The 27,640-nt window shown below is 37.1% G+C and overlaps 1 protein-coding gene across 2 annotated transcripts in view; it reads left to right on the top strand.

The window, feature by feature from the left end:
* Dpyd (dihydropyrimidine dehydrogenase) overlaps nucleotides 1–27,640 on the top strand; it is a 978,758-nt gene that overhangs the window by 573,783 nt on the left and 377,335 nt on the right. For both annotated transcript variants that reach the window (XM_008833683.3, XM_029563832.1), the window contains exon 14: nucleotides 6,217–6,381. In XM_008833683.3, coding sequence (XP_008831905.1) covers nucleotides 6,217–6,381 — 165 coding nt within the window. The remainder of the gene's footprint in view (nucleotides 1–6,216; nucleotides 6,382–27,640) is intronic.

Genomic DNA, 27,640 nt, shown 5'->3' with positions numbered 1-27,640 from the left:
GTAAGTCACACCTGAACTAGTTCTGGTACTGATGACTTGATTAAATAAACATTTATTTATCAAATTCTGCCTAGTTGCTCTCTTCACCATTCTGTGTCAGCATCCTCTGAATACCAACACTCTAGAATCTCAGATTCTCAGTTTAGTCTAAAATATGGGAGTACTTCCAAGGGTTTTTAGAAGTTTGATTTTGCAAAATGTTTTGTACCAGGGATAGGAAACAGATGATTACAATGGATTTGTTACCATCTAGGGGTCTTGACTGATTTCATTTTCTCTAATAATTAATGAATTTAAATGCTTGGAAAATCTCAGACACAGCAGAAAACAACAGGTAACGAACTTTATTAAAAGTAAAGAAACACACGCATAGACACAGTCACACAGAAAAACTGTACAAGTGGAGAGGGGATTCAGAACTCGAAAAGTCCAAAGCTCCTAGGAGGACTTGGGCCTTTGATAAGTTTTTTGGTGATGTGGGCCAGGTCTTCCTCCCCTCATTTTGGGAACAAAGAAGAGAGAGCCAGTAGTCCACAGCTCCAAGTGCCAATCGTCCATTGGTCCAAGCTGAAATATGTCCAGGTCCAATCCTGGTCTTACCTGGATTCTTTAGATAACTCAACTCAAAACGGGAGCCCCCAGGTCTTTGTCTCAGACCAAGAAAAACCAAAAGTGTACCATCTTGGCCCTGTCTGCTTCTAAGGGAGTCAGTCCCTCATGTTAGAAATTATAAAGAATTTACATTTTAGTAGGAATTTTTTTTTTATGTTTTACTATTGTTTTCCTAGTCACCTATAATGCACCCATGTCCATGTAACATTTTCTTGAATGCTTCTGTTGTGAACTTATCCAGAGAGTCCTAGTTGACTGGTTTCCTCTAACACAACTTCTTCATTTCTCAATTTCTCCTAATTCATTTATATGAGCATCTATGCGAAAGATGATTAATTCTGCTCTGTTAGACACAATTAAGCAGGAGAGGAATAGTCAATTGAATTTAAATCAGAGGATGGCAGACTAAGGGTCTCCATTAAATTACGGCATAAATGGTTACATATTTTAGGGACAGGTTATCCCTACAACTTTCAAACTTCAGGCCTATCCTATGTCTACCATATTAACTGAGACAGAAGAAGTCTGAGAAAGGGAAAAGGTAGGGAGGAGAAAGAAGATGAGAGGGAAAAAGAAATGCCTGGAGGGAGGGAGAGCGAGACAGAGAAAGGAGAAAAGATGCAGCTTGAAGCAATTAGAAGAGAAACAAAATTCTGGAGGCATGGCTGTTTGCTTACATTGTTAAAATGTTCCTTTCTCAAGATGGCTCAGTGGTTAAGAGCACTGGCTGCTGGTGCTAGAGGACCTGGGTTCAGTTCTCAGCACCCACATGGCAGTTAACAACCACCATCCATAATGCCAGTTGCATAGGATCCAATGCCCTCTTTTGACCTCCATAGGCATTGCATGACACAGGTGCACTTACATGCATGCAGGCAATACATTAATAAAATAAAAAGATTAAATAAAATATTTTTTTAATGCTTTCTCTTAAGTAAATTATTCCACAATCCAATTTGGGGTAAGTGAACTTGTTCAAATTGATTTCTTTTCTTAAGAATAGATTACTTATTTCTGTCTTATCATGATCCACATGAGGTAGAGTTACGATGATCAACTAGGATGGCTATGAAAGATTTGTGTCATAAACATCTACATTTTTAATATTTCTGCTATGACAACTGCTCAGCTTTTTTGATCATTTATCTTCCATTTCTAAGGTGACATTGCTACTGTTGCCGACTGTGCTTTATGTAGATCAATGTTCCTGATGTACCTGGGGGAGTGCTGGCACCACTGCAGGTCTTGAGTGCTGCATTTGTACAAGATAGAAAATATGGAAAAGATGATCTATGGAAAACAGATTTGTCCCACCCACCATGCCACCCAAGCAAAGCAAGCAAAACTTTTCTGATTGCTATATTTGGAAGTAATTGAATATTAATATATGAGTTCATAAAGTCAACAATGGGAGAGAGGTCTTCCATAGAAATGGGGTTGTATTAGAAAGTGGGTCTTTATTGAATTTTATTTATGCTAGCTGTATAGTGGTGGGATCATATTATATAACAACATATTTGCTTTTAGACTCAGCTACAACATGGTTTTCTTCTTTTCCAGAAGAAAGTATTGTAGAGCCTACATATTTAGAAAATGACATATTTTAGAAAATAACTTGTCCTGTAGTGCCTTTCATTTTTAAAATTCTTGTTTATAAAGTCAACTTGCTAAAACATTTTTGACAGACACACAAGAAAGATCTCACAGCACAAACTTAGAATTTAAAAAAGAAAGAAAACAAGAAAAACATGGATAATGGTGACTTATTCCTGTAACAAGCACTTGGAAGGTAAAAGTGATAGGATTAGGACTTCAAGGCCAGCCTCAGCTACGTATCGAATTCAAGGCCAACCTGGGCTACATGTGAGTCTTTTTTAAAAGAAAAGAGAAACCCCTTATATATGCTACTGCTACAGGTTTTCAGGTAAACCAATACTACCATTTCCACAGATTATAAAAGCCTCCGCTATGCTCTCACATAGCCCAGGGAACAGATTTCTCATTCAGCTGCAGACTTCCACAAATCAGGCATCATTCTCACTTTCTGCCCACCTCAGTTTCACTCTCTGAATCTCTGGACCCTGAGAGGTAATCCTCACTCCATATCGTTGGTAGTTATTCCTATACTTAGGTTCACGGTGGTATCACACTAGTGTGTTTTACTGAACAATATATTTTTTAGTATTGCTTGTTGCTTTGTGAAAGGTTCTACATATTTATTTTACCCCCTTTTTTCCACTTTTCATTCAGAATTAACCTTATAAAATGCATCCATTGTGGTATATGCAGCTATGATTCTGTGTGAGTTTAGTTTTTATTTTCATCCAGCATTCTTAGACCCCCAGTTCTCATTCTGGTCACTTGGGACTAAGTTTTCTTTTTCTACTGTTGAGGCTATTGTGACTGTCTTCATTCAGTAGTAACCATGGAAACAGTATATAATTTGTTTTAGGGTTAGAGAGGTCAAGTTAATGAACTTAAACAAATATGATCAGGCTATTTACCACTTAAATCTCTTTACTAAGGCTGAAAAACCACTATCATCACTTCAAATGCTTAGAGGTCATAACACTTGGTTTTATAATGGTAGTTACATTGGCATCTAAAGCAGAGATACTTCCTTCTCCATAAACATCTGCTTTAAATTTTTCAGCATTGTTAATACACTGGCAGATCAGGGCCATGACAATTTGTTATAGAGAATGAACTCTTACCTAGTCCAACTGTTTCTAACCATGTTAATTTTGTTATATTAACTCCTCTAAGCAATACTAATATGACTTAGCTATTAAATATTAAAGCAAAATATTCTCTTATGAAATCATACTCAAATTCTAGTATTCCCAGGTCAAAAACTTTAGTATGTGATTGCCCAGTTATTGAAACTCTGATCATATGCCCATGGATAATTGGTTGAATCCCCATTTTCATTTATCTTTCACTTAATTAAAAAATTCTAAAGAGTCTGGTCAGTAGAAGAAGTTTTTGGTAAAGAACTAGCAAAAATAATTTTTAAAAAGCAACTTAAAATTTCAATTACTGATCTACTACGGGTGATCATTAGCATTTTGACACTTTGGTTGAACTTTGAAAATACAGACTTTTTAAAATTTCTGTGATGTTACTGACTTGCTGATAGTTAACAAATTCTACAGAATAACTGTAATATCATGTATTAAGGAATTTTTTGAATACTAAAGGAAATTAAGACCCAGACTGTTTAAAGAAATATTCTCAAGAAGCTCCATTTTAAATATCTTCCCAGCAGCCGTATATACAGTTTTGGAGGCTTCTGAAGTCATATCTCAAAGGTTGCAAAGGAACTTTTTCCAGTAAGTGAAACTTGAGCCTAGCATATGTGGTTCCCCAGGTTCACTAGATAGGATAACAACTGGAGAGAAGATAAACTTAGATCAAGAAGGTTGCTCAAGGGAGGTAAGGCATGTTTTTACAGCCAGTTGTGTGGGTGCACCTGTTTTGTCCTAGTAATCAGGAGGCTAGGCTGGGGAATCGCTGTGAGTTTGAGGCCAGCCTGGTCTACATAGTGTGTTCCAGGCCAGCTGGGGCTGCAGGGAGACCTTGTCTCAAAAACAAAAACAAAAACAAAAAACAAAAGAGAGAGAAAAAAATCCATACTTGAAGATCATGTATGTTAGGTCGTAAGCATGGTTTATGGCTATTTTAATATTCTTATTTGTAATATTTCTCTAAATGTTATGCCTATGTAAGCAATCTTCAGTGTGTTTGTGTGTTTGTTTGTTTTCTATTATTCAGGAATTTACTATCTCAGACTCTCAGAGGGTGAGAGACTTTAACCTCTCTAGAGTGAAGGACTCTTTCCCATCTTTTACTCTGCTTCATCTAGATGAACAGGGTCTTGATTCACCTTGGCCCCACCCTTCTAACGGGCTGTTACCTAGGCTGGATTTTTCTAGAAGAGTAGGTAGGATAAAGGAAAGAAGAATCTGAAGGCTGAAAGGGTGTGAACTCTGAAAATTGGAATAGAGAAGAAAAGCAGCCTCATTCAAAGGAAACATTCCAGAGCTGTCTTTTCAGACCCTGGAAGTACAAGTATTCCTATCCAAAGAGTTCCCCAGGGCCACCTGCAGGGACACAGCATACACATTTAAGTGTTTGCCAGGATGGAAATTTGACCCAGTAGGCTTGAGCTTCCTGGAGTGATTCTATTTGTCATTTTAGCGTTTATGATTGTGTAATAGAGTTTTTCAACAGCAAATCAAAGCAAGGCTGGTGATATTGCACACAAACACAATAGAAATGGGATGGCTTAATTAGTAAAGAATGAACTGACATGATTCCTATAAGTTAAAATGTACATATTTAAGGAGGCTTTTTGTAACATTTATACCATTTATTTTATAATATACTAATTCGAATGTAAAAGTGAATGTAAATTAACAGAAATTAACATGCAATGTGAAGAAAAGTCCTTTTATCCTCTGCAACTGTAGCATTTGGCACATTCAGGAATAAATAATCTTTTGTGGCAAGGGTATGCCTTATCAAACATATGCAGATCAGCACTAATTAATGCTAATTAAGGTTTCCTGTCTATCTAGTTGGAAAAACGTCCAAATGTTATGAAATCCAGTTAGTATGCCTATTACACTAATTGTTTTATATGGGGTGGTTCTTAATTAAAATATGTAAATTGACCTTAATTGCTATATACTAATGGGGGTTCATGTTATCTCACTAAAAGTGACAAGATGGTGAGGAGGGGTACTTAAAAGACTAATTCTGATAAATCCTTAACTAAATGACCTTTATTCAAAATTAATTTTAATTGGAAGTTGGCAAAAGAAACATTTTTCCTTCTTTGTTTCTTTCTAGTTTTAAGTAATGGAACAATGTTATTCTTCCTTGTTAGTACAGCTTTAGAAGCAATGGTGGGTTGTTAATTACACTTAACAAGCAAGTTAATTTTAGTGTTTATGTTTATTAGGAAGTTATTGATAACCTCATTTCCATTTTGGAAAAAGTGACTTCTGATTGAGTATATCTATATCTATATCTATATCTTTATAAACATATGAATGTGAATATATATGTATATATTAAAATATATATACAGGTAATTTGACACAGTTAACTTTTTAGAATATGTGTTAAAGTTTAATGAGCTAGTAATAATATGTTTTTCTTAGTTGATTTGCATTTAAATAACATTTCAAGGAAATTTTTTTCCATAATAAACATGAACTCTTACTGGAATTAAGCTTTGACTGGACATACTTAGATACATAGATTGACATGGAATTTTAATATTTTCCATTTATTTGTTAAATTGAAAACAAGCTAAAATATGTATGCCCCAAACCAGCATAAAACAATTTAAATATATATTTATTCTTTCACTATGTCCAATCTAGAATTGCATGGAGTACTTTACCAGAAATATTTTATTCTACTATTTCATTTGGAAGTGGCATTTACTCAACTGTAATTTAAAGTATGTTAAAACGTCATCTGGAAAGTTGAGAAGAGACTTGGCAATTTTTTTTCACATGGAAATGAGTTTATAATAAAGATCACAAATTTTCTTTGTGGAAAAGAGACTCGATATCTTTGCTTTTTCATCAGGACATCGTGACAAATGTCTCTCCAAGAATCATCCGGGGGACCACCTCTGGCCCCATGTATGGCCCTGGACAAAGCTCCTTCCTGAACATCGAACTCATTAGTGAGAAAACAGCTGCATATTGGTGTCGCAGTGTCACAGAACTAAAGGCTGACTTTCCGGACAATGTAAGTGTGATTTAACATCGAAAACAAGAGACTGGCATGAGTTGGTGAATGTTTATTTAAACATCCCATTCATAGGCTTATAAATATTAATGCGTATAATATATTTTATTAAAGAATCTGCCAGTTGCTTGACTGATGCAGAGAAAGATAAAAAAGAAAGAAAGCTGGAGAACTCATAAAACTCCCCCAAATGTGAGGCTTTCTTATAAATGGGCACTCTGTGCGCGGAAGAAGTCTCTACATAAGCAGAAGGAAGGGAAATGAAATACTCATTTTATTGAGTTGATTTTCACTGTATGTGGTTGGTATTTATGAAGGTGATGACCTTAGGGAGAAATTGCAGGCTATAAATCATTTTAAATATAAACCTAAGGCTGAAGCAGAATATTTTATGTAGGTTATTTATATTTTTTCAGTGGGAGATAATTTACCAAATAATTTTAATGCCCTTATACTAAATAAGTCCACTGTGTTTGTAAAAAAAAAAAAAAAAAAAACCAACAACAAAAAAAAAACTTTCACTTTTAAGGAGCTATGCAAAATATTGCGATGAAGTCTCACTTAAAGGCATTACATAAGTGTTGTCTGTTCAGTAGCCTGGTTGAGGTTATTCTTAATGTCATTCATTCTTCTCCTGATCTCTGTCCCTCCACTTCCCCGCCTGTCTCTCTATTATTCTTTCTTTCAATGAGCTGTACTGAATGAAGCTGGACGTTGCCAGAAGTGTGTGTGTTTATGTTATGGAAAAGATTTTTCTACAAAGACAAAAGAGCACACGTCACATAGACCTACGATAACTATTTTTAAATATTTAAATACTTTGAAATGTAGTGAAATTCAGGAATGGTTGCTTATAACCTGATAAATCACACCCTTAAAAACGAATGTAGACAGAGCCCACTGTTGCCTCGCTGATCAAGATGTTTTCTTCTAGGTAGCTTTGACGCTGCATCCTTGTTCCCTCATACCTTGAAACAAAATATAGTGACATAAGAACAGGAATCATTTATCTTCCTCAAGACAATCCTTCATATGTGAAGGGAACTACCAAGACACATTAGAAATCTTTAGCATCTGCTTATTAGGATCTTGATGTGGGCAATTATCTCTCCTGTGATAGAATTAACTCTCTGGAACAGTGATGTCAAGTGTTTTTTTCCTAAAGGACCCGCATCTTTTAGGCAGATTTCTTAGACTGACAGGGATGAGAAAGGCCCAACTATAAAAGAAATACTAATATGTATGCAATAACTGCTTGACAATGTCAAGTGCTTTGCTAGGTGCTGAGCGTACAGTATGGTTTAATAATACCTAAGTACTTACAAAACACTCATTTCACTGCAGACACAGTTATAAAAGCTTTGTGTATTTTAAACTCACTGGATCTTTCAATAACTTCATAAGACAGATATTGTCATGTAGTCATATCTACAATTGAAGAAACTGAGGCACACAGAGGTAAGGGATCTTGACCAAGGCTATACATGTAACACATAGTGAAGTTGAAATTTGAACCTGAATTTTGCTTCTGTCATCTGTGCTTCTGTCTAATAGTGCCTTCCAGTGCCCCTGCCTATGCTGCTCTTAAAAATTCAGGATTTAGCCAGGAGTAGTGGCACATGCCTTTAATCCCAGCACTTAGAGGTAGAGGCAGGAGGATCTCTGTGAGTTCAAGGCCAGCATGGTCTACATAGCAAGCTCCAGGACAGCTGGGGCTACAGGGAGACCCTGTCTCAAAAAGACAAAAAAAAAAAAAAAAAAAAAAAAAAAAAAAAAATCAGGATTTGTTTTTAATGTAACATAAAACAATATGAAATATGAAATATGATTTTCCCAAACTTTCAGTATTGAGTGAAACCAATGTGCCCAGAAAAAAAATTTTTTTTCAATGAAAATAACTCCCATCAGAAGGAGTGGGTGTGGATATGATCAAAACACCTTATACGAATGTATGAAATTTTCAATAAAGTTTTTTTTTTAAAAAAAGAAAAAGAAAATAACTCCCATCAATGACTGTCTTAAACTCACATATTTGTCATTTGTTGAGAGAAGAGTAAGGTATTAAAATAACGGCTACTATAAAATATTTAAAAATAAAAAGAATGGGCTGGAGAGATGGCTCAGCAATTAAGAACACTGGCTGTTCGTGCAGAAGACCCGGGTTTGAATCCCAGCACCCACACGGCAGCTAAGAACTGTCCGTGACTCCGTTTCCAGGGGGTCCAACAACCTCTTCTGTCTTCCATGGGCATTGCACGACACGGGTGCACTTACCTACATGCAGGCAGTACACGCATACACATAAAAATAATAAATAAAATATAAAAAAAAAAAAATAACGGCCACCAAGAAATGACAGCAGAAGGGCAGGAGAGCTGGGTGAGGCCCTTGTTTCCCAATTTCCACAGCTGAGCCGAAAGAGGAAGAGACATGTTTAAATGTTTAATTTCCCTGACAACAACTTTCTTCTATAATGTAATGTGTGTGTGTGTGTGTGTGTGTGTATGAAAAAATAAAATATGCTTTTCTTGTTTCTAATTTTTCCCATATAAATTATGCTTATTAGCCTTTTCTCTGTATTCCTAAACGCATTTCTAACTTTTTATTTCCCATACCAAAGATAACATTTTAAATACAATTAAAGTGGCATTCTCATTTGAACCCACAGAAAGAGCGCCTGCACCTAGGTATTGCATGCTGAGAAGAGCAGATCCCCCACTGTTTTGGAATTATTCTTTTGCCAGACCCAATGAGCTGAATGAAAGGAGGTGACCCTTCATTTTCCAACTTTAATTATCACTCTCACTGGAGTTTTCCCACATCATTCTCGAGTGTGTGGCTGCCACCTTTAATGACAGGGATTGGATAATTCAACCCACCCTGGCAGCTTCTAAGCAAGGGCTAAGTTTTCTAAGAAAGAAATTGTGCCAGGGGTACACAGGCCAGCTAATATCTGCAGCGAGCGTTTGTCTTCAGATCGGGGGGGAGACCACAGTTGACCTTGAACCAGGAGAGACAGATAAAGAACATCTTGGACACAAAGGTAACAAGACGCTCTGACAGACAATGTGAGGGCTTGTTTTATAATTCACAGTTGTAATAGTGCCCACTTTCACACTCGACTTCTGTTCTGCTTTCAGAGTCCCCTTTTATTTATCTTTGACTTATATTTGGCACACCAATCATTGTAGTGACAACTGATTTCTGAGTTTTTGCTCCTATGCTGAAATTTTTGCAAAGCTTATTATGATGCATACTGTACAATTTGGGCTTACAGAAATCAATTTTAAATGAATCCTTTTACTAGTATAGCAAAGGCCTTAGAACTAACATAGTTTAGGTTTAAGAAATTAACATATTTTAGGCTTAAAAAACTTTTGACCAAAAAAATATATGTGTTGCATGTGCTTCGTCTGAATGTACTAAATAAACAAGGAAAGGTGATTGTCATTTGAAAAAGTGAAAGTCAGAGTCGGAGGAAAGGCAGAGATTCAGCAGTGAATCATCTGATGAAGACTGCCCTGGTGTGATGGCCCTGTCAGACACATTAATAGAGAAAGAACAATTGATATGTAAATATTCTTTTTCTACAATACCACCTCATCACTGATGAAACAGTTTCTCAGATAATAGCTGAGAGATCAGTACAACACACATTGAAGTTCAAAATGACTTTAACGAAGTTGATCCCCATCCTCCTTCCTGAACATGCTTTGCTGACCAGTAGCCTCTAAACATAAATTCTGAATATTCTGTGTATATCACAGACTTCTCGGGCACCGTGGGAAAGCTGAGAACTGCCACTTTTCTGAATAATGAAAGCATATTACAAAGTTCTTAAGGGCATGAAGGATTCCTACTATGGAACACTAAAAATGTTCCATGTATTTTCAATATATGTTTAAAAAAATTTTTTTTGAAAACACAGGGTAGATGAGCCTGAGATGTTTACTGTGCAAGCATGAGGACCTGAATTCAGATGCCCAACACCCTTATTAAAAGCCTGGCATGTTCCATGGGAAGCAGGCTGATCCCAGATAGTCTAGCCAGTAGATACATACTCTCTGCCCTCTCTTTTCTCAACTCTCACTTCCCATTATTCCTCTTTGTTCCCCTTTGACACCTTCACTTGTTCATAATTGTATATACCTGTGTAAAATCTAGGAACTCCCAAGTGCTGGGGTTACAGATGTGTATCACCCCTCCCAGTTTATATCACTCATTAACATAGATGAAATAACACATCACACATAGTAGGATCTACTAACTATTGGGATTTGGATGTGCTGGTAAGCATAGGTCCTTGAGCTAGTTGCAGCAAGTCGACTATGACTCCATGATTTCTACCTGTGCAGGCTCAGGTCACCCATTAAGCTGTTGTGGTTTATGGCACTCATGGTTGAGGAATATCAAATCTCTGTGAAATGTTAGTACAAACTCAAGGTCCCCATTTTTCCTAGTCAAGGTCAAGGATTTATTCTATTCTGTCAAGTGTTCTATGGAGCTTATGCTAAAAACTCAATTATAATTGCATATTAAAATGGATTGGGGAGCTGAAGAAAGGAGTTCAGTCTTTTCAGAAATCCTAGTATGGGTAAAATGAATGTTCACACATGTGTGCATGTGTGTGTTTGTGTATCTCTCTGCGTTATATGTGCCTGTATTTGTCTGTACTTCCCATAAAGCTTGTCAGTTGAGTTTATTGCATGCAGAATCTGCATAATTCATGGATCTTGGCATCTTCCACTCTAGCCTCATGAAACTCCTACATCAGAACTATTTGCTAAGAACATCACTTTGGCGCCAGGAACTGAACTTCATATATTGGTGCATTTCTGAAACACAGATGAGAAGGATGATGGATGAATGTTCCTATCCAAAGATAACACTGCTGGTCCCCAAAGGCAGCATTAAAGGTCTTTCCATTAGACCTTAGGAAGCTTTCCTACCCCTCTCAGCCCTAAATACCCTGAGAAATTAAGAATATGTTATTTCAAGATTTCTTACCCATTCCCTCAAATGGGATTTCTCAAATATAGACTTTCTAAAAAGAAACAAAATGTTTTTGCTTGACAAAGGGAGAAGTTCTGTGATTAGCTGCCATTATTTGTCCTTAGTCCCTGCTCAGGACACTGTACAGCCCATCTTTTGCTCAAAGTAGAGCCCCACTTACATATCAGTGACTGAGTTTGGACCTAGGTTTGAATAGTTAGTTGGCCTCACCTTACATCCTCTACCCAGAATCTGGAAGGCTGAGAGAGGAAGTTAGATATAGGTGCCTTTTGAATGAGAAATGTGCCCATTGCCTCCTCTGTGGGTGTCAGTCTGTTCTCAGCCTCAGTCCATACGGTCTCCCTAGCTCCATAAAGACCTGCATAACAAAAGCAGGCCTCTTTTTCTTTGAAGTATTTGTTATTAACTTTCACTTTCGTTGGGATTTTGTTATTCGTTCAGCTTGTTTAGAATGATGGAATTTAGTAAGGATGAAGCTGTTGCTCTGGGTTCAGGTCAGCAGTGACTGTTAAAAGGTGGTAGTGTACGTTTTCTTTCTTATAATGAACTTCTAAAGTGCAAACACCATATTGCCTTTTTTTCTCCTCACAGTTAGAGGAGAATGTTCACAAACAAAATTTCCAGAGTCCTTTTGCTCTCTCTGGAATTTTCTAAGCTGATCAAGTCTCTGTAACTATCAATTTCTACAAGCTGGTTTAAAAAGTGACAAGTTAGGAAACTGCTAGAGCAGCTACTGAAGGGGAGGCCAGTGCATCCCTTGGAAATGGCTCCTTTTCTATGCCATAATGATTTCCTAATATTATTTATGTATTCCTGAGGACATGAGTACTTCCCAGCCTCCTGCCTTTAACCAAACTCCAAGGTGAATGTTACCTCAGATTTCCTATTCACATTATCTTGTTGGATTTTTCAAACTATCTAAATTAAAAAATACAAGTAAATTATAATAGCAATGGGAATTTTGAAATTAAAGTGGATGGGAAGAAACAGTCCATGTTCCTATCTACCCACAAAACTCAGCTTTTACTTTCTTAGAGTTGATAAAGGCAGAGAACTCATTGTCAGCATGGGTAGGTGAGAACCTCAGCCTGTCCTCTGACTTGCCAGTGATACCATGAGCTCAGTGATTCTATGAGCCTCAGTCATTCACTACCTGTGTGATAGTAGTACCTTTTCCTCAGACGTCGTTATAAAGACTAATTGAGGTATTATGCATGGAAATCTGATGCATTGTGATTACTCATTGCGACCTAGTATATCTCACAAAGTATGTTTTGTATTTAGTGTTTATTTCCAGTTCAAGCTAATAGTTTTTTCATGATGGATTCTGAAAGAGACATTTGACAAACCAAAGGTAACAGCATGGTTGCAGTACTTAAAGTATGCTGCTGAAATGATTTTCAAAAACTATATGAACCACTGGTCTATAGAAAAGATATTATTATAAAAACATTTACCTACTGAAAAATTAAAGAGTGAGCCGGGCCTGGTGGTGCATGTTTACAATCCTAGCACTCGGGAAGCTGAGGTAAGAGGATCACAAGTTTGAGGCCAATCTGGCTTATACAGTGAGAACTTGTCTCAAAGAATGCTTCACTTTCTTTTGTTCTTTTAATTTTGTAGCTTCCCTTTAAAACAAAACTGGAATAATGATGGTTATATTCCTATCAACACAGAAACAAAGAAAACATTAAAGTGTGCTTAATTACATAAAAAAATGAATGAGAATGTATAATATAGCTAGTCTATAGTTATAAGATTGGTTTATGACTCTGTGGCCAAGTATTTCTTTGAGATAGGATATTTCCGGACTCTTAAAGAAAGCTTCAGTACCGCCTTGGTGAAGTAAGGAAAACTGGGCTTTCTCTCCCAACTGCAGTACCAAACTTGACCGATAAAACAGCCGGTTTTAAGACCCTGAACATAAGGCAATAAAAGACAGTAGTCATTGAAAGATGAAAAACAAAGTTTGGCTTTGCCATTTCCCCAGATAGTGTTTCCAGGCAGGAATTGAGACAGCGATGCGAAATCAGAGAGCAAATGGACTAGACTTCACAAGATGGCGAACCAAAAGGTTCAGAGAGAATGTCAGAATTTCTGCAAAGGGTCCCTCAGTGTGCAGCAGAGAATAAGCCAGTTTGTGCACATGAGTAAGCAAGTCTGAAGAGAGGAGCTGTCTGAGTAGAGTGGAAGGACCAGGGCTTGCTTTTTTCCTAAGACTTGATGTAGCAGCCTGTTAGAAAACTCTGTCATGACGAGTACCAGAGAGACTGCAAGTGAGGGTCACAGTTCAGCATTAGGCCTAAGCTGAGCACAGTTTTGATCATGCCCTACAAACCTTAAACACAAGACCTGAAAAATATGACCAGAAACTTAAAACAAAGCTTGAAAATATTATAGGAATACAGAAATATGCAGCTCTAAACAAGATAAAAATTCCTAATGACTTGTAACTAATATGTAACATGTAAGAAAATATAATTTATAATAAAAGGAAAATCAATCAATAAAAGCCACCCCAGAACTGTCATGAAAGAATTATTAGTATAAGTACATTTCAAATGGTCAAAAACCCCAAGAGACAGAAAATAGATAAAAGGTTTAAACTTCCAGAAATGAAAACTGCTGGGAATTTTGTGAGAAGAAGATGGCAATCTATTAGGCATTTTTCAATAACAGTAAACTTAACGACATTTCAATAAAAGTCTTCAAAAATGAGAGAGGTAGGGAAGGGATGGAGAGAGAAACAGAGGGAGATAGAGACCAAGAACTGCAGATAAAATGCTAATAACAGAAATAAATTGGGACCTTAGTAAACTACTTATTCTGAAAGAAGGCAGATACAACAGAAAAGGGAAGACAGAAGCATGGAAGCTCATGCCTATGGTCCTAACCCCTGAGAAAGAAGTAAGGTTGAAACAAGCTTGGGATATATAGTGAACTCCAGCCAGTTTGGGGTACAGTGGGAGACCCTATCTCAAAAATTTAAATTGAACTAAATAAATTTAAGACCATTCAAAAATATTTTATTTATTATTTTTATGTGTAGGAATGCATTGTCTGCATGTACATAAGTGCACTCGTGTTGTGCAATGTCTTCGGAGGTCAGAAGAGGCCATCGGATCCCCCGAAACTGCACTTGAGGACAATTGCTAGCCACCATGTGGGTGCTGGGACTGAGCCTGGGTCCTCTGCAAGAGCAGTGTTCTTAACTTCTGAGCCATCTCTCCAGCCCCTAAATACTAATTTAAAAGGAGGGGCAGAAAAAGGAGGATAATTTAAGCCGAATCAGTCAGTGGATTTATTGAGAATATAAATAGTTCAAGCTTCTCAATGGAAAGGCAGCAACTTTCAAACTAGATATAAAAGAAACTCTTCAAGAAATAGCTTGAAGTATAAAGACTAAAATATAACACCATCAAAGCAATCGAAAAATATACTCCATGACAATTCTAATCGAATACAATCTTACTGTATTAAGAGCGGACAAAATAGATAACAAAGCCATCATATCAGAAACTAACAAAAAGATGATGCTGTAATGGTAAAAGGTTCAATTCATCCACAGGTGATGATAATAACATTGCTTAGGCACCTAATAACGGAGGTGCAAGATACATGAAGCAAAAACTGATCTGTTTGTAAGGAACAACAGGAAGGCCTGCAATTATATTTGAATATTTCTATGGCTGATGTCAGCAATTAATAGAATGAAGCGATCAGAAATCTGGAAAACACTATCAATCAACTTATCTGACATTTTTGGAGCCTGCTATTCAAAGGCAACATTACACACAGTTTTATTAATATAGTCAGAGCATTTAGCAAGATAGGCCATATTCTGGTCAATGGAAGACATCTCGATATTTTTTAAATAATTCAATTAATACAATGTATGTACTCTGGTGATGACAGAATTAAATTCAGTCAAAACCGAAATATTTCTTGAAAATACTCAGGTGAAAAATAAAAATAAAAAATATGTACTTAAATAGCTCCTGTATCAAAAACTAAACCAGAAAGCATATTGAACTTGAAAATTAAAACATGCCAAAATTTGTTGTATGACACACAGGTATTACTCGTGGGGAGAAATCATAGCACCAAATGCATGAATCATAAATGAAGGAAAGACTCAAATTAATAATCTCAAATTCTGCCTTTAAAGACTGAGAGGAAAAAAAATTGATCCCAGCAAGTCATTAAATTATATGCTAAAGATATGATATACTAAAGATGGTGGGGCACTAGTATAGAGAATGAAAAAAGTAGCGACTACACATTACACAGATACGAAAAGGAAATTAACATCTGTCTTAGTTTCTTTCACTGTTGCTGTGGAAAAATACCCTCCAAAAGCAATGCACAGGGGAAAATGTTTATTTCAACTCATAATTCAAAGGTAGAGTCCATCATCCTGGATGTCAAACCAAGACAACAGAAGCCTGGAGCAATCACACTGCATCCACACATTCAAATAGAGAGTGATGAGTGGTTGAGTTCAGCTCAGGGTCTCTGTTTTATACAGGCCAGGATCTCAGCACAGGGAATGCTATCACATGTCGTGGATGGGTCCTCCCATTTCAATGAACCTAACCAAGATAATGCCCCACGGGCCTATCTCTCAGATGATTCTAAATCTCAACAAATAGTCAGTCGAAATTAATAATCACAACACCTTATAACAACATTATGTAAATGAGTTCATCAACTGAACGTGAGCTGGACAGACTTCCAAAAGAACACAAATTCTCAAAGTTTACTCAAAAAACACTAGGTGAAATTGAAAGACTTTGGATTTCTGCTTCAAAGCATTTCCATGAAGAAAATGTTGGGCTTGGATTGATTCCACATACCAGAAAAATAAAATGAAGGAAAACTTTCTGACTAATGCCTGCTAATTCTACAGCTGGACAAAAATGGAGAGAGAAAAGAAACTATGGACCAATGTTCCTCACAAAGATACATGCAAAATTCTGAACAAATATAAACAAACCTAACGCACATTATACACACACACACACACACACACACACACACACACACACAGTATGACTTGAACAGATGTGGTTGAGTCTAGCAATTCCAGTTAGGTATAATATTTAAAAATATCATTCATATGCTGTAATATAAATAATTACCTTAATTTTATAATAATTTTTCTTCCTCCCTCTCCTCCTTTCTTCCTCTCTCTGTCTCCCTCTCTCTCTGTCTCCCTCCCTCCCTCCTCTCTCTCTCTCTCTCTCTCTCTCTCTCTTTCTTTCTTTCTTTCTTTCTTTCTTTCTTTCTTTCTTTCTTTCTTTCTTTCTTTCTTTCTTGAGGCAGGCTCTCTTGTCTGCCCAGGATCAGGAGTTTAGATGCACCCTTAGCTACATGAGGTCAGATTGAGCTACAAAATATCCTGTCTAAAAACCAAATCATTATATAAACTGGATGTAGTGACTCATACCTATAATTCCATTCTTCAGGATGCTGAGGCATAAAGGTTACCACAAGTTTGAAGCTACCTTCAGTTACAGGGCAGCCTGAGTTTTTTTTTTGTTGTTTGTTTGTTTGTTTGTTTTTTAAGACAGGCACAACATATAGCCCCAGCTGGCCTGGAGATCTCTATGTAGACCAGGCTGGCCTCAGTCTCAATGAGATCAGTTTGCCTCTGCCTCCTGATTGCTGGAACTAGAGGTGTGTGCCACCATGACCTGCAGCTAGTAGTTCTTTCCTTTTTTTGTCATTTTGAGACAGGGTCTCCTTGTAGCCCCAGCTGACCTGGAACTCAATATGTAGACCAGGCTGACCTTGAACTCACAGAGATTCTCCTGCTTCTGATTAACAGCTGGTAGTTTCTTAAAAGTAAAGTATGTATGTATGTATGTATGTATGTATGTATGTATCTACTATGTGCCTCAGATATTTTACTTTTAGACATTGACCCAAGAAAAAACAAAGTAACTGTCATACAGATATACAGGAACATTGGTAGAAGTAAAGAAGGAAGGGAGGAAGGAAAAAGGAGGGAGGGGAGAAGAAGGAAGGACAGAAGGAAAGAGAGAAGGAGAGAGGTAGGGAGGGAGGGAGGAAGGAAGTCATAAGGAAGATTTTTAACCAAATAACTATGTTAGTTAGATTGTTGTGATGGTCTCAGAGTTCAAATACATATTAAAATATGACTGTATACTTTATTTTTATTTATTTATTTATTGTTGTTGTTATTGAGACAGGGTCTCCTTATATGTTGATCAAACTGGTCCAGAATTTGCTATGTAAACCAGGTTGGCCTTGATCTCATGGAGATCTTCCTGCTTCTGCCTTCCGAGTGCTAGGATTAAAAGGCATGTGCCACCAACACTGATTTAAGACTGTAGACATTAAATATGTGCAAATGTTTATGTACATTTCACAACCCATCCATGTTATATTGTACATAACATATAACATTTAGAATTACACTTCAGTAAGTCGGTTTAAAAACAGGTTCTCTTTAAAACTGTAATAGCACTTTTGATAAGACATGTTCTGGGAGTAAGTTCCAACTGGGTTGAAAGACAAACACCCTGTTACCTGTCTCTTCTGTCCCTACCCAGCAATTCTCAGTCCATGAAACTGTCTACCATTGTCAGTATCCTTACTTTGATACTGACTCAGAGGGACTCACAAGAAGTTAAAAATGACCTTATACAGTATTATGGAATAAAAGGCATGTTGGTGAGTTCCTAAGCTTTGGCTTTGTGAGGGATTAAAATGTTGGTGGTTCATGTCATTCAATAAAAGAAAAATCTTAAGAACAATCTAACAAACCTTTTAAAGTAGTCATTATACAAGCATTAACTGGTTACAATATAGACTTTCGCAAATTCCCTTCCCTTTGTAATTAGACTGCCTTTGAGTAAGAAAAGTGTCTCTCTGATGTGGAAGCCTGGCAGTGAGCAGGGTGAATCTCTAGAAAGAGACCCAGGGGATGGTGAAGATGAATTGAATCCAGGTTGTTTCTTGATTTGAGTGGGCTCATGAGAGGGATCGGGAAACAGACAATAAATTGCCCCAGATCATGTGAACAAGCAAAGATCAAGGTCTGCAGCTGAGAGGTGTGCTCAGTGGGCCAACTTCCTTTAATACCAGTCAGGTAATATTTCGTGAGAACACAATTCTAGTACCTTCTTCTAAAGGTATGGTCATATCAGGAGAGGGGGGGGGATCAAGTCAGCTTCTAAAGTTATCACCTTTCTACTTTTCTGCTCAAGTTCCTAAAATTTCTCTTTTCTTAATCTCTAAAGTCCATTTAATCTGTCAACTTTATTTATTTATTTATTTATTTATTTATTTATTTATTATTTTTTATATGTGTATGAGTGTATTGCCTGCATGTGTGTGAGTACACCCATGTCATGCAATGCCAGTGGATGTTGACTCCCCTGGAACTGGAGTTACGGACAGTTGTTAACAGCTATGTGAGTGCTGGGAATCAAATCCAGGTCCTCTGAAGAGCAATCAGTGCTCTTAACCACTGAGTCATCTCTCCAGCCCCTAATCTGTTAACTTTTAAAACAGTTTTAGAAAAAAAAAAAAAACCGTAGATTTATTTTATGAGGTTGAAATTCAGGAGGCAAGCTGAAGACTGTTTCTAGCTTGAGATGTTATACATGGTGCATTAACTTTGCGATAAATGCCTCCCCTCGCTCCATCCCTCCTTCCCTCCCATTTTCCTTCCCTCTCCCTCCCTTCATCCCTTCCTTCCTTCTTCATTTTCCTCCTTCTTTTCTTGTGCGAGGAGTTGTTTATAATAACTTTTTCCTCCTCATTTTTCTTTTTCACCAATTGATCTTTTATTCTTTTACTGTGTGCCCACAGGGAATACTCATCACAGATTTCTTTTGCACAAGGAACTGATGCCATATTTGCCCCACTCCCCCTTAGGTCTTCTACAGCATTTTTTTTAAAGCTTTTCTGAAGTTTTTAGGAAAATTTTAAAAATAAGGTTTTTTTTATTTGTTTTTATTGAATTTTTGTGTATTTCATACAGAACATCTCAATCAGTCCTAACCATCTTTATACCCCCTTCCCAGTGGCACCCTCCCATAGTCCCCCCACTGGAATCCATACATTCTGTCATTTGTGTTAAGGCCTAGAGTGTCAAGTTAGTGTCCCCAGACATTCCTCAGTGCAAGTTCATCTACTGAGGTCTAATCAGGTTATCTAGAGTCCCCTTTTTTAGGAAGATCAGCTCTTCCTCCCCTAGCAGTGATCAGTTGTGAATATCTCTTTGGCTAAGATTGGGGTCTGCTGTCCATTTTCCCAGTTCTATGATGGATTTTTGTCTCCTTGAGTTTGCATTGGGACTTGTGTATGCTGACACCAATGCTATAGATTCATGTTTTTAACACATTACTGTTTTGAAGACCTGAAAATCCTATATGTTAATTTTCTTTTTTTAAATCTTTCTAGTTTTCATTCAATATAGTTTGATGGTATTTAGATCCCTTCCCCTATCTGCACTTCCACCTACAGAGCCCCCCCTACCCAATTTAATGTACTCTCATATATAATATGGCCTATAGAGTCTGATTTGTGTCCCCAAATGTCCTTGAGTGTGGGTCTATCCACTGGGCAGGCTCAGGGATCATTATGGAAGAGGAGGCAGAAAGATGGTAAGAGCCAGAGGGGGTGGATGACTACAAGGAAACAGAGTCCTCCAGACAGCTGAGCATATGAACTCTCAGCAAGGGTGGAAGCATGCATAAGTCCCATGCAAGCTCAACCCAGACAAAATCCTAGCCTGGATATGGGGAAGTGGGTAAGAAATCCCAGTCCAACCCAAGAAACTTTAGGCAATTGATGGCTGCTGAGAGGGGAAAGACAGTGTTTAAAGGGATGGGAATTTTTTTTTAACCAGTTTGTATGATAATAGGTAATTGATTGCACTTAGGCTGAATTTAAGTCTGTGTATGTGACTCACAAGCAAGATTCAGATCACCATAAATCATCTAAAAGGAGAGTGGTCTTGGGAGACATTTGACTACTGGCTTAATGTCTGGCCAGCCTGATCAAACAACTTTAAAATGTGTAAAACCAGCTGTCACTTTGGTGGAAAATTTTTCTTTGTGGGCTGTTTTCATTTCAAGGATCAAAGTTATAATGCACATTAGAGTAACAAGTTTTTAGAGAATATATATGAATACCAGTTACTGGCCAGTCCTCCCTTTAATAGCAGATAAGAGTCAGTGAATAAAACCCATCAGAACAGAGCCAGTCATTGCAATCATTCTGCTGGAATGCTTTTTTTTTTTTCAATTAGAGAGATGGGGCTGGAGAGAGATGTCTCAGCAGTTAAGAACACTGGCTGTTCTTGCAGAAGACCCAGGTTTGAATCCCAGCACCCACATGGCAGCTAACAACTGTTTGTAACTCCAGTACCAGGGGATCTGGTGGCCTCTTCTGTCCTCCGTGGGCATTGCATGACATAGGTGCACTTACATAGATGCAGGTAATACATGCATACACATAAAATAAAAATAATAAATAAAAAATATTTTTTTAAATTAGGAAGACCAGAAGATGTTTAAAAGCAAAAGAAGAAAAGTAAATAAATAACCCGATAAAACTCTGGCAATCAGCCTTATCCAAAGCAAGCTTTAATTCTTAATTGAAGAAATAAGAAGTCATAAAAGAATTTTATGTGAATTAAAAACATAATAATTTATGTTCATTTCGCAGAGTTGCTTAACAGCTTATATTCTTTTGGCTCATCTCTCAGTAACCTAGTAAGGAAGGTTACTACAAAAGGATCTGATATCCAAGTGAGGGCAAGAACTTTTCTAAGAGATTCATCAGACTGTAAGTACTAGGGTTTCGAAATGGGGCCACAGCATCTGACCTACAGCCCTGTCCTACTGCTGTGAAGCTGTACTGCTTCAAATAAATTTCTTAAAAGAAAAAACACAAATGCGCGTACACACACACACACACACACACACACACACACACACACAAAATGGGAAAATGGTGACTTTCTAAAACCGTACATCAGGGTATTTAGATTACCAGTGTACGCTCACCTATTCTTTTACCTGGACTCCTCCCCTTTTTTTGTAGAGATGCTAATGAGCAGAGAAATGGGGAAGGTAATCAACCAGAGGGAAGAGAAGAATCAAAGACCTAGATAATTCACAAACTGGAAAATGAGCTCTGAACTAATCAAGACTGGATTGTAAATAGGATAGAAAGAATTTATCCCTGGTATTGGCCTGGATAGCATTTGTACCCAATCCAAGAAAGTATTTGTGAATTTCACACTTGGCTATTTTTTGTCCCTTTGAGATTTTCTTCCTGAACTAATTATCCATTATGTACATAAAGCAAAGAAATAACTTATCATTAAAGTAATTTTTCAGGTGAGTATTTCACTTTGCATGTTGTTAAAATGCCTAGGGCATTAATAAGGAATGAGTTAACTTTATTAATACAGTTTCTTTGGGGAGTTTCTGATCTATATACTGATCACCCAAAAGGAAATTTTCTGTAATATTTTATTCATGCACAATGTAGGAGAGTAACTAGATTGACTAATTTTTCCATAATAAATAATTTAGCTTTGTGCTGCTTTTGCATGTTAATTTTTTCATAATGCACCCTTTAAAACCCTCAATATTAAAATGATCACTGACTATTTTGTGACTGATTTAGTTTAAGTTGTAAATTTAGGTATGGCTTTTGGGGTTGCAAGTTATCAGGGGATGTCTTAATATAGGATGCGAACACAATTACAGCCTTCAAAAGATGTATATACAATGATTGCAAGTGAATTCTTAAAAATAATAGAGAAATTAACATAAGCAACAATATATAAGCAAACTATAAATATGCTTCAAATACTACATGTCACATACTTTCATGCATGTATTCATTCCTGTGCCCTATGATTCAGAACTGTTGCCAAATCTCATTTTACTTTTTTCAAGGTTTTCTCAGTTCAAATATGAAGGATTAGGCTTTGTCTTTGAAATTCAGGGAGGATTTTTGCCTCTAGTTAGGATGCAAGAAGCCAGTAGAGATCCTACCACCGTAACAACTAGAACAAACGAGGTAGACTAAAAACCCATCAGAGATATGAGAATGTAAATAAACCCAAATGAACTCAATTCCAGAAACTGGCAAGGAGAGCAGACCCAGGACTGTTTTCCCCTTAGAGGAACAGCATCTAGAGAAGGCTGCAACTATGTTGAAAGCAGTTCCAGTCTTAAGAATTTCAATGGATCTGTTTGGAGTGGTATAATTTATGAGACCGCCTAGCTTCAGACCAAATCTGTGCATACCAACCAACTCTTTTCCATGGGTCTTCACTGAGTTGCCCACCAAACATAGAACCAAGTAGGCAGAATTGAGTGAGACCCTCTCTAGGTGAGCAGGACCTTCTGTAATTAACACAGCTCTTCAAGAAACCCTTCAAATGCATTCTAGACCTTCATCAACTGTTTACCTCAGTGACTCTTGAAACCCTTCAAATGAGTTCTAGACCTTCATCAACTGTTTACCTCAGTGACTCTTGGAAAGCTGGAGGAAGAGAAGTTCATCAGAAATATCAACTGAGGTACAAGATGCCAGGAAGGGGCTTGAGAGCAAGGATCTCCCTGACAACCCCAAAAGCCAGCAGAGGGGCTGTGTAACAGGAAAAGATATACCTTAGTTTGAAAAATGGGTCCCTGGATTAATAATAAGATAGGATGGGCTAAGAAACTTGAATCATCATTAAAAGAATTTATTTCAGGTGTCAGAATACAAAAAGATTCAGTTGATGGTCTCTGAGTTATCTGGTAAGAATTAAAATAACTATGATGAAATTGAAACAACAAAAAACTAGATGTAGTTCAAAAATATGGCAAACGTCCAGTAAAAGACAGGAAATTTTTATCAAACTTCTAAAATTGTAAAAGGATTCAAATGGAAAGAAGAGAAGTGAACAGTATTAAACAAGAAATAAAGAGGTGGTGAATTGTACTCAGAGGAGACTGGACATAGCTAAAGAAAGAACCAGTTAGGTTGAAGACACAGGAATAGAATTACTCAAACAAAAATCAAGGAGAGCTGTCTCTGTATCTAAGATCTGTGGAACAGTATTAAATATCTTAACATTCAAGTTATTAGATTTTATAGTCAAGAGGGAGGTGAGGCTGGATTTATCAGTTCAAGTTATGCCATCACAAAATGTCTTCCCCCAGTTTAAAAGTAGGGTAGGTCCTCAATAGAATTCATTCTCTGAGGAGGCACAGAGGGCAAGACCTACCTCTCCCTGAACAGCTATAGGCAGTTAATTGTTGCTGGGGGAGAGAGAGGGATTTTCTTAGTAAGTTTCTCATACTCCACTAAATAACCCTTCACCCATGCTCCTGTAAGCAACCCTAATTAAACTCACTGGTTCAAAAGGAAAATCGTTCTAGTAAGGGCTGATTTTAAGGTACAAGTAGAGAAACTGGAAGGGCCAAAGAGATGGTTCAGTGGTAAAGGTACTTGCTTCCAAGCTTCCAATCTGAGTGATCTGAGCTTGATCCTGGGACTCACATTGTGGAATGAAAGAACTGAGTCCTATAAGCTGGCCTCTGACCTCTATGTGCATACGTGTGAGCAGACTCTTCCCAACACACACCATACCATAAATAAATAATAGATAAATGTAAAAATAATTTAAAAATGAATTTGGCAACACAAAGGGGAAAAATGAACACTTTTTCTGGAATAGACAGAGGTCTCAAAGGAAGAATTGCCGCCACACAATCTTATAGGACATATAGAAATCTAACATGGGAACATTCTTAAACATGGGAATAAAATGCATAAAGGTAAGAGACTTAGGAGCAACGTTAATTTTCTTAGACTATACAGTCAAGATTGTTAGTGTTTACAGAAAATCAGAAAAATCATAATTCTTTTTAATCACAGTAAACCTTAAATTCCAAAAATTTTTGATTAAACAATACTTCCATATGCCCTCAAAATAAAAATGAACACATATAAGATGTAAAGAATATAGTCCCTATATAAATTGGTATTCTGGTTTTCATTTTATTCTACTAATAGGTCTTAAATACATACCAGGTGTCAGGTACATATTTTATAACAATATTGACAGCTGCACAGCTTCTTTCATTCTTGCTCTTGATTATATGATTCTTAAGTGAATTATCTTACTTTTTGTAATTTAACCCTGCCTGCAATGTAAGTTCACCTGTGTAATGAAATGCCTGCCGAGGCCGGAAGAGGGTGTTTGACAGACAACTCACCTCACTTTGAGTACTGGAGTTATGGAGAGGCGTTATACATGTGGGTTCTGGAAACAGAACCTGGGTCCTCTGCAAGAGCAACCACTGAGCCATCTCTCCAGTCCCTTAACCCTGAAACTCGATCTTACAGAAAAAGTATCTGAGACTTCAAAGGCCGTCAAAACACTTTTCTTTGGAAAATATAAAGTAAGTGATTTTTCATCCAGGCTAGTTTTAAGGTTCTGATTTGTTGTCTCTTCTAAGAATATGTGGCAAACTCTCTTGAATCTGGTCTGTCATTACGTTTCTTCCCTTTTCCTTTCCAATTCTCAGATTCTACATTTTCCAAATTCTACAAAAGAGTGACTCACATATAGACAGTCTCACAAATATATAAAGTTATATTAATGTAAACTAGACCTCTAATAAGAGGACTGGGATGCTGGAAGCAGGATAATCATACCTTATCAATGCACAAGTCACTCTTTCCTGCAACCACATGTCTCCAGGCATCTGCTCTCTACCAGACAGGGCTATTTTAGTGTTCCTAAGACCAAGCTACATGCCCATCAAAGTTTTATCATAACATTTTGTTACATTTTATATGAAAGAGAGTATTTCTTAAAACTTTCAACATATACAAATATAAATTGGCTGTATAAATGAAGGATACATGAAAAATGTTATTTTTATTTACAACTCATGGCCCGTAGGCTACATTGGCAGACTGAGAAACAGATTACAAAATCTATCAGTCTTGCCATGACTGCTCACGTGGGCTACATCAAATTGCAGATGAGAATTCTCCAAGTGTACAATTCCATTCTCACAGTTCTAAGGAAGGAAGTTCTGGGCATCTCCTGAGACATTTTGGTTTGTATTAAGATTTACTCCTGGTCATCAAAGAACAGCCTTCTAATCTTAGTGAAAAACCTGATGATAATAGAAAAAAATTATAGTTACCATTACTGAGCAGTCTCAATAAGCAGAAGTAATTGTTAATCACTGAATGCTAGGAAATGTTTTAATCATTAATTTTCAGTCACCATGTGACTCCATGGTTACTAATGAAATAAACTGAGAGTTGTGAGAGTTGGAGAGTCAGCCACCAACTCTGTGTGAACTATTTAGCTTTTCACATTTATTAACTGCATCATGCCTCTTTCCTATATGTATGTTTTTGATTATCGCTGATCTCTTACTCAACACTAAATAAAATACACAAAGAGAATAGTGTTAACTCTCAGATACAAGCCCTTCAGGATTATATGCTACTTAGGTTTTTTAGTCAGGGTGCCATAATGACTAAATCAATTGGTAAAAACTTACCATATATTGTTCCTGTTGCTATACTGAGGAAACAGACATACTTTATCATTAATCTTTAATACAGCTTTAAATTTTTTATTTTAATTTTAATTTTTTGTGTCTGAGTATATTGCCTGCATGTATGTAAGTGCACCTGTGTTGTTGCTTACGGAGGTCAGAAGGTCAGAAGAGGGCATCACATCCCCTGGAACTGGAGTTATAGATGGTTGTTAGTCGCCATGTGGATGCTGGGGTTTAAACCCAGGTCTTCTGCAAGAGCAGCCAAAGCCCTTACCTGCTAAGCCATCTCTCCAGCCCACCTTCAACAGTTTTAAAGAGGAGGCATTACTATCCTCCTTCTAGGAACTTCTAGAAGCTAACCCTAAGCACCCGTTTCACTAAATTTTCCCCTCCCGACTGGGAGATCCGCCCTTAGCCAGGGACTCGCTGTCCTGACATGGATTGATAAAAGCAACATAACACATTCTATTTGGGTTTTGCATAGTTTATGACATTTGGGAGGGGGCGGCTTACAAAGACACGGATTCTTATAGGCTTTTCCTTTTCCATATTCGAAAAGTATGCGCCATCCGCCTCCGGCAGGCTGTCTCTGCCAGCAGTCTCTGCCAGCTTGTCTCATGCAGACACTCAGCTGGTTGGCTGCTCCAGTTCACTGCTCCGTCTAGCCCTGTGGGGTCCACGAGTCCCACGGGTCACACTCGCTAGCTAGTCATTCCCCACTCAATATGGCTGCTGCTCTACCCCTTTTTCCAGTGCACACTGCTTAGCCGACACTCACCCTGGATCAACTCCAGCTTTTTGGAGGAACTTCCGGGTTACAGCATTTTAAAAATAACTTTTCCAAGACAAAAGCACTAGAAAATGGAAAGCCAGGGATTGAAGACTAACATTTCAGATTCTCCAGTGTACAATGTCATTAGCTGTAACATCTATCTCTTTATATCCATTGGAAGGAGAAATCAAAATACGAGAAGGAAGGGAGGGAGGGAGGGAGGGAGGAAGGAAATTACAGATCACTAAAATAGATATAATAACTGTTTCTGCTTAGTATTAAGACAAACAATTGTATGTGAATATTGATTTCTTTATACAGAAATATATTTACAAGTACCTTATCAAGTTAAGAAGCATATAAGCTACTTAGATAAAATAAAATTATGCAACATAAATGATGATTCATACTGCCAATCTTACACATCTAATTCTATATTATTCTATCTGGTAAGAAATAATAATTTTTATTTCAAATTTACAAAAACATTTACCGATTTATATTGATTATTTTGAGATAAATGCCTATGTTTTCTGAATAATAGTAAATGCTAGATAATAATTTGTCCTGTAATTTGTATTACTCCACTAAATCCAAATTTATTCAAAGTTCTCTTTTAAATGTTTACTGGGGCTGGAGATAAGGCTCAGCAGTTAAGAGCACTGGCTGGTCTTGCAGAGGACACAGGTTCAGTTCCCAGCACTAACATGTTAGCTAACAACAGTTAGCTTAACTCCAGTTCCTTAACTCCAGTCCCAGGTAATCTGATGCCCTCTTTTGGTGTCTATGGCACTGCATGGACGTACTATAGCAAGCAAAATACTCGTACATATTAAATAAATAAATAAATAAATAAATAATAATAAAATTGTTTCAAGACATTAAAATTTTTTTTATTTTT

The sequence above is a fragment of the Nannospalax galili genome, unplaced genomic scaffold, assembly GCF_000622305.1.
Source record: "Nannospalax galili isolate Female #2095 unplaced genomic scaffold, S.galili_v1.0 scaffold255, whole genome shotgun sequence".
NCBI classification, from domain to species: domain Eukaryota; kingdom Metazoa; phylum Chordata; class Mammalia; order Rodentia; family Spalacidae; genus Nannospalax; species Nannospalax galili.
This window is presented reverse-complemented; position numbering and strand designations above follow the sequence as displayed.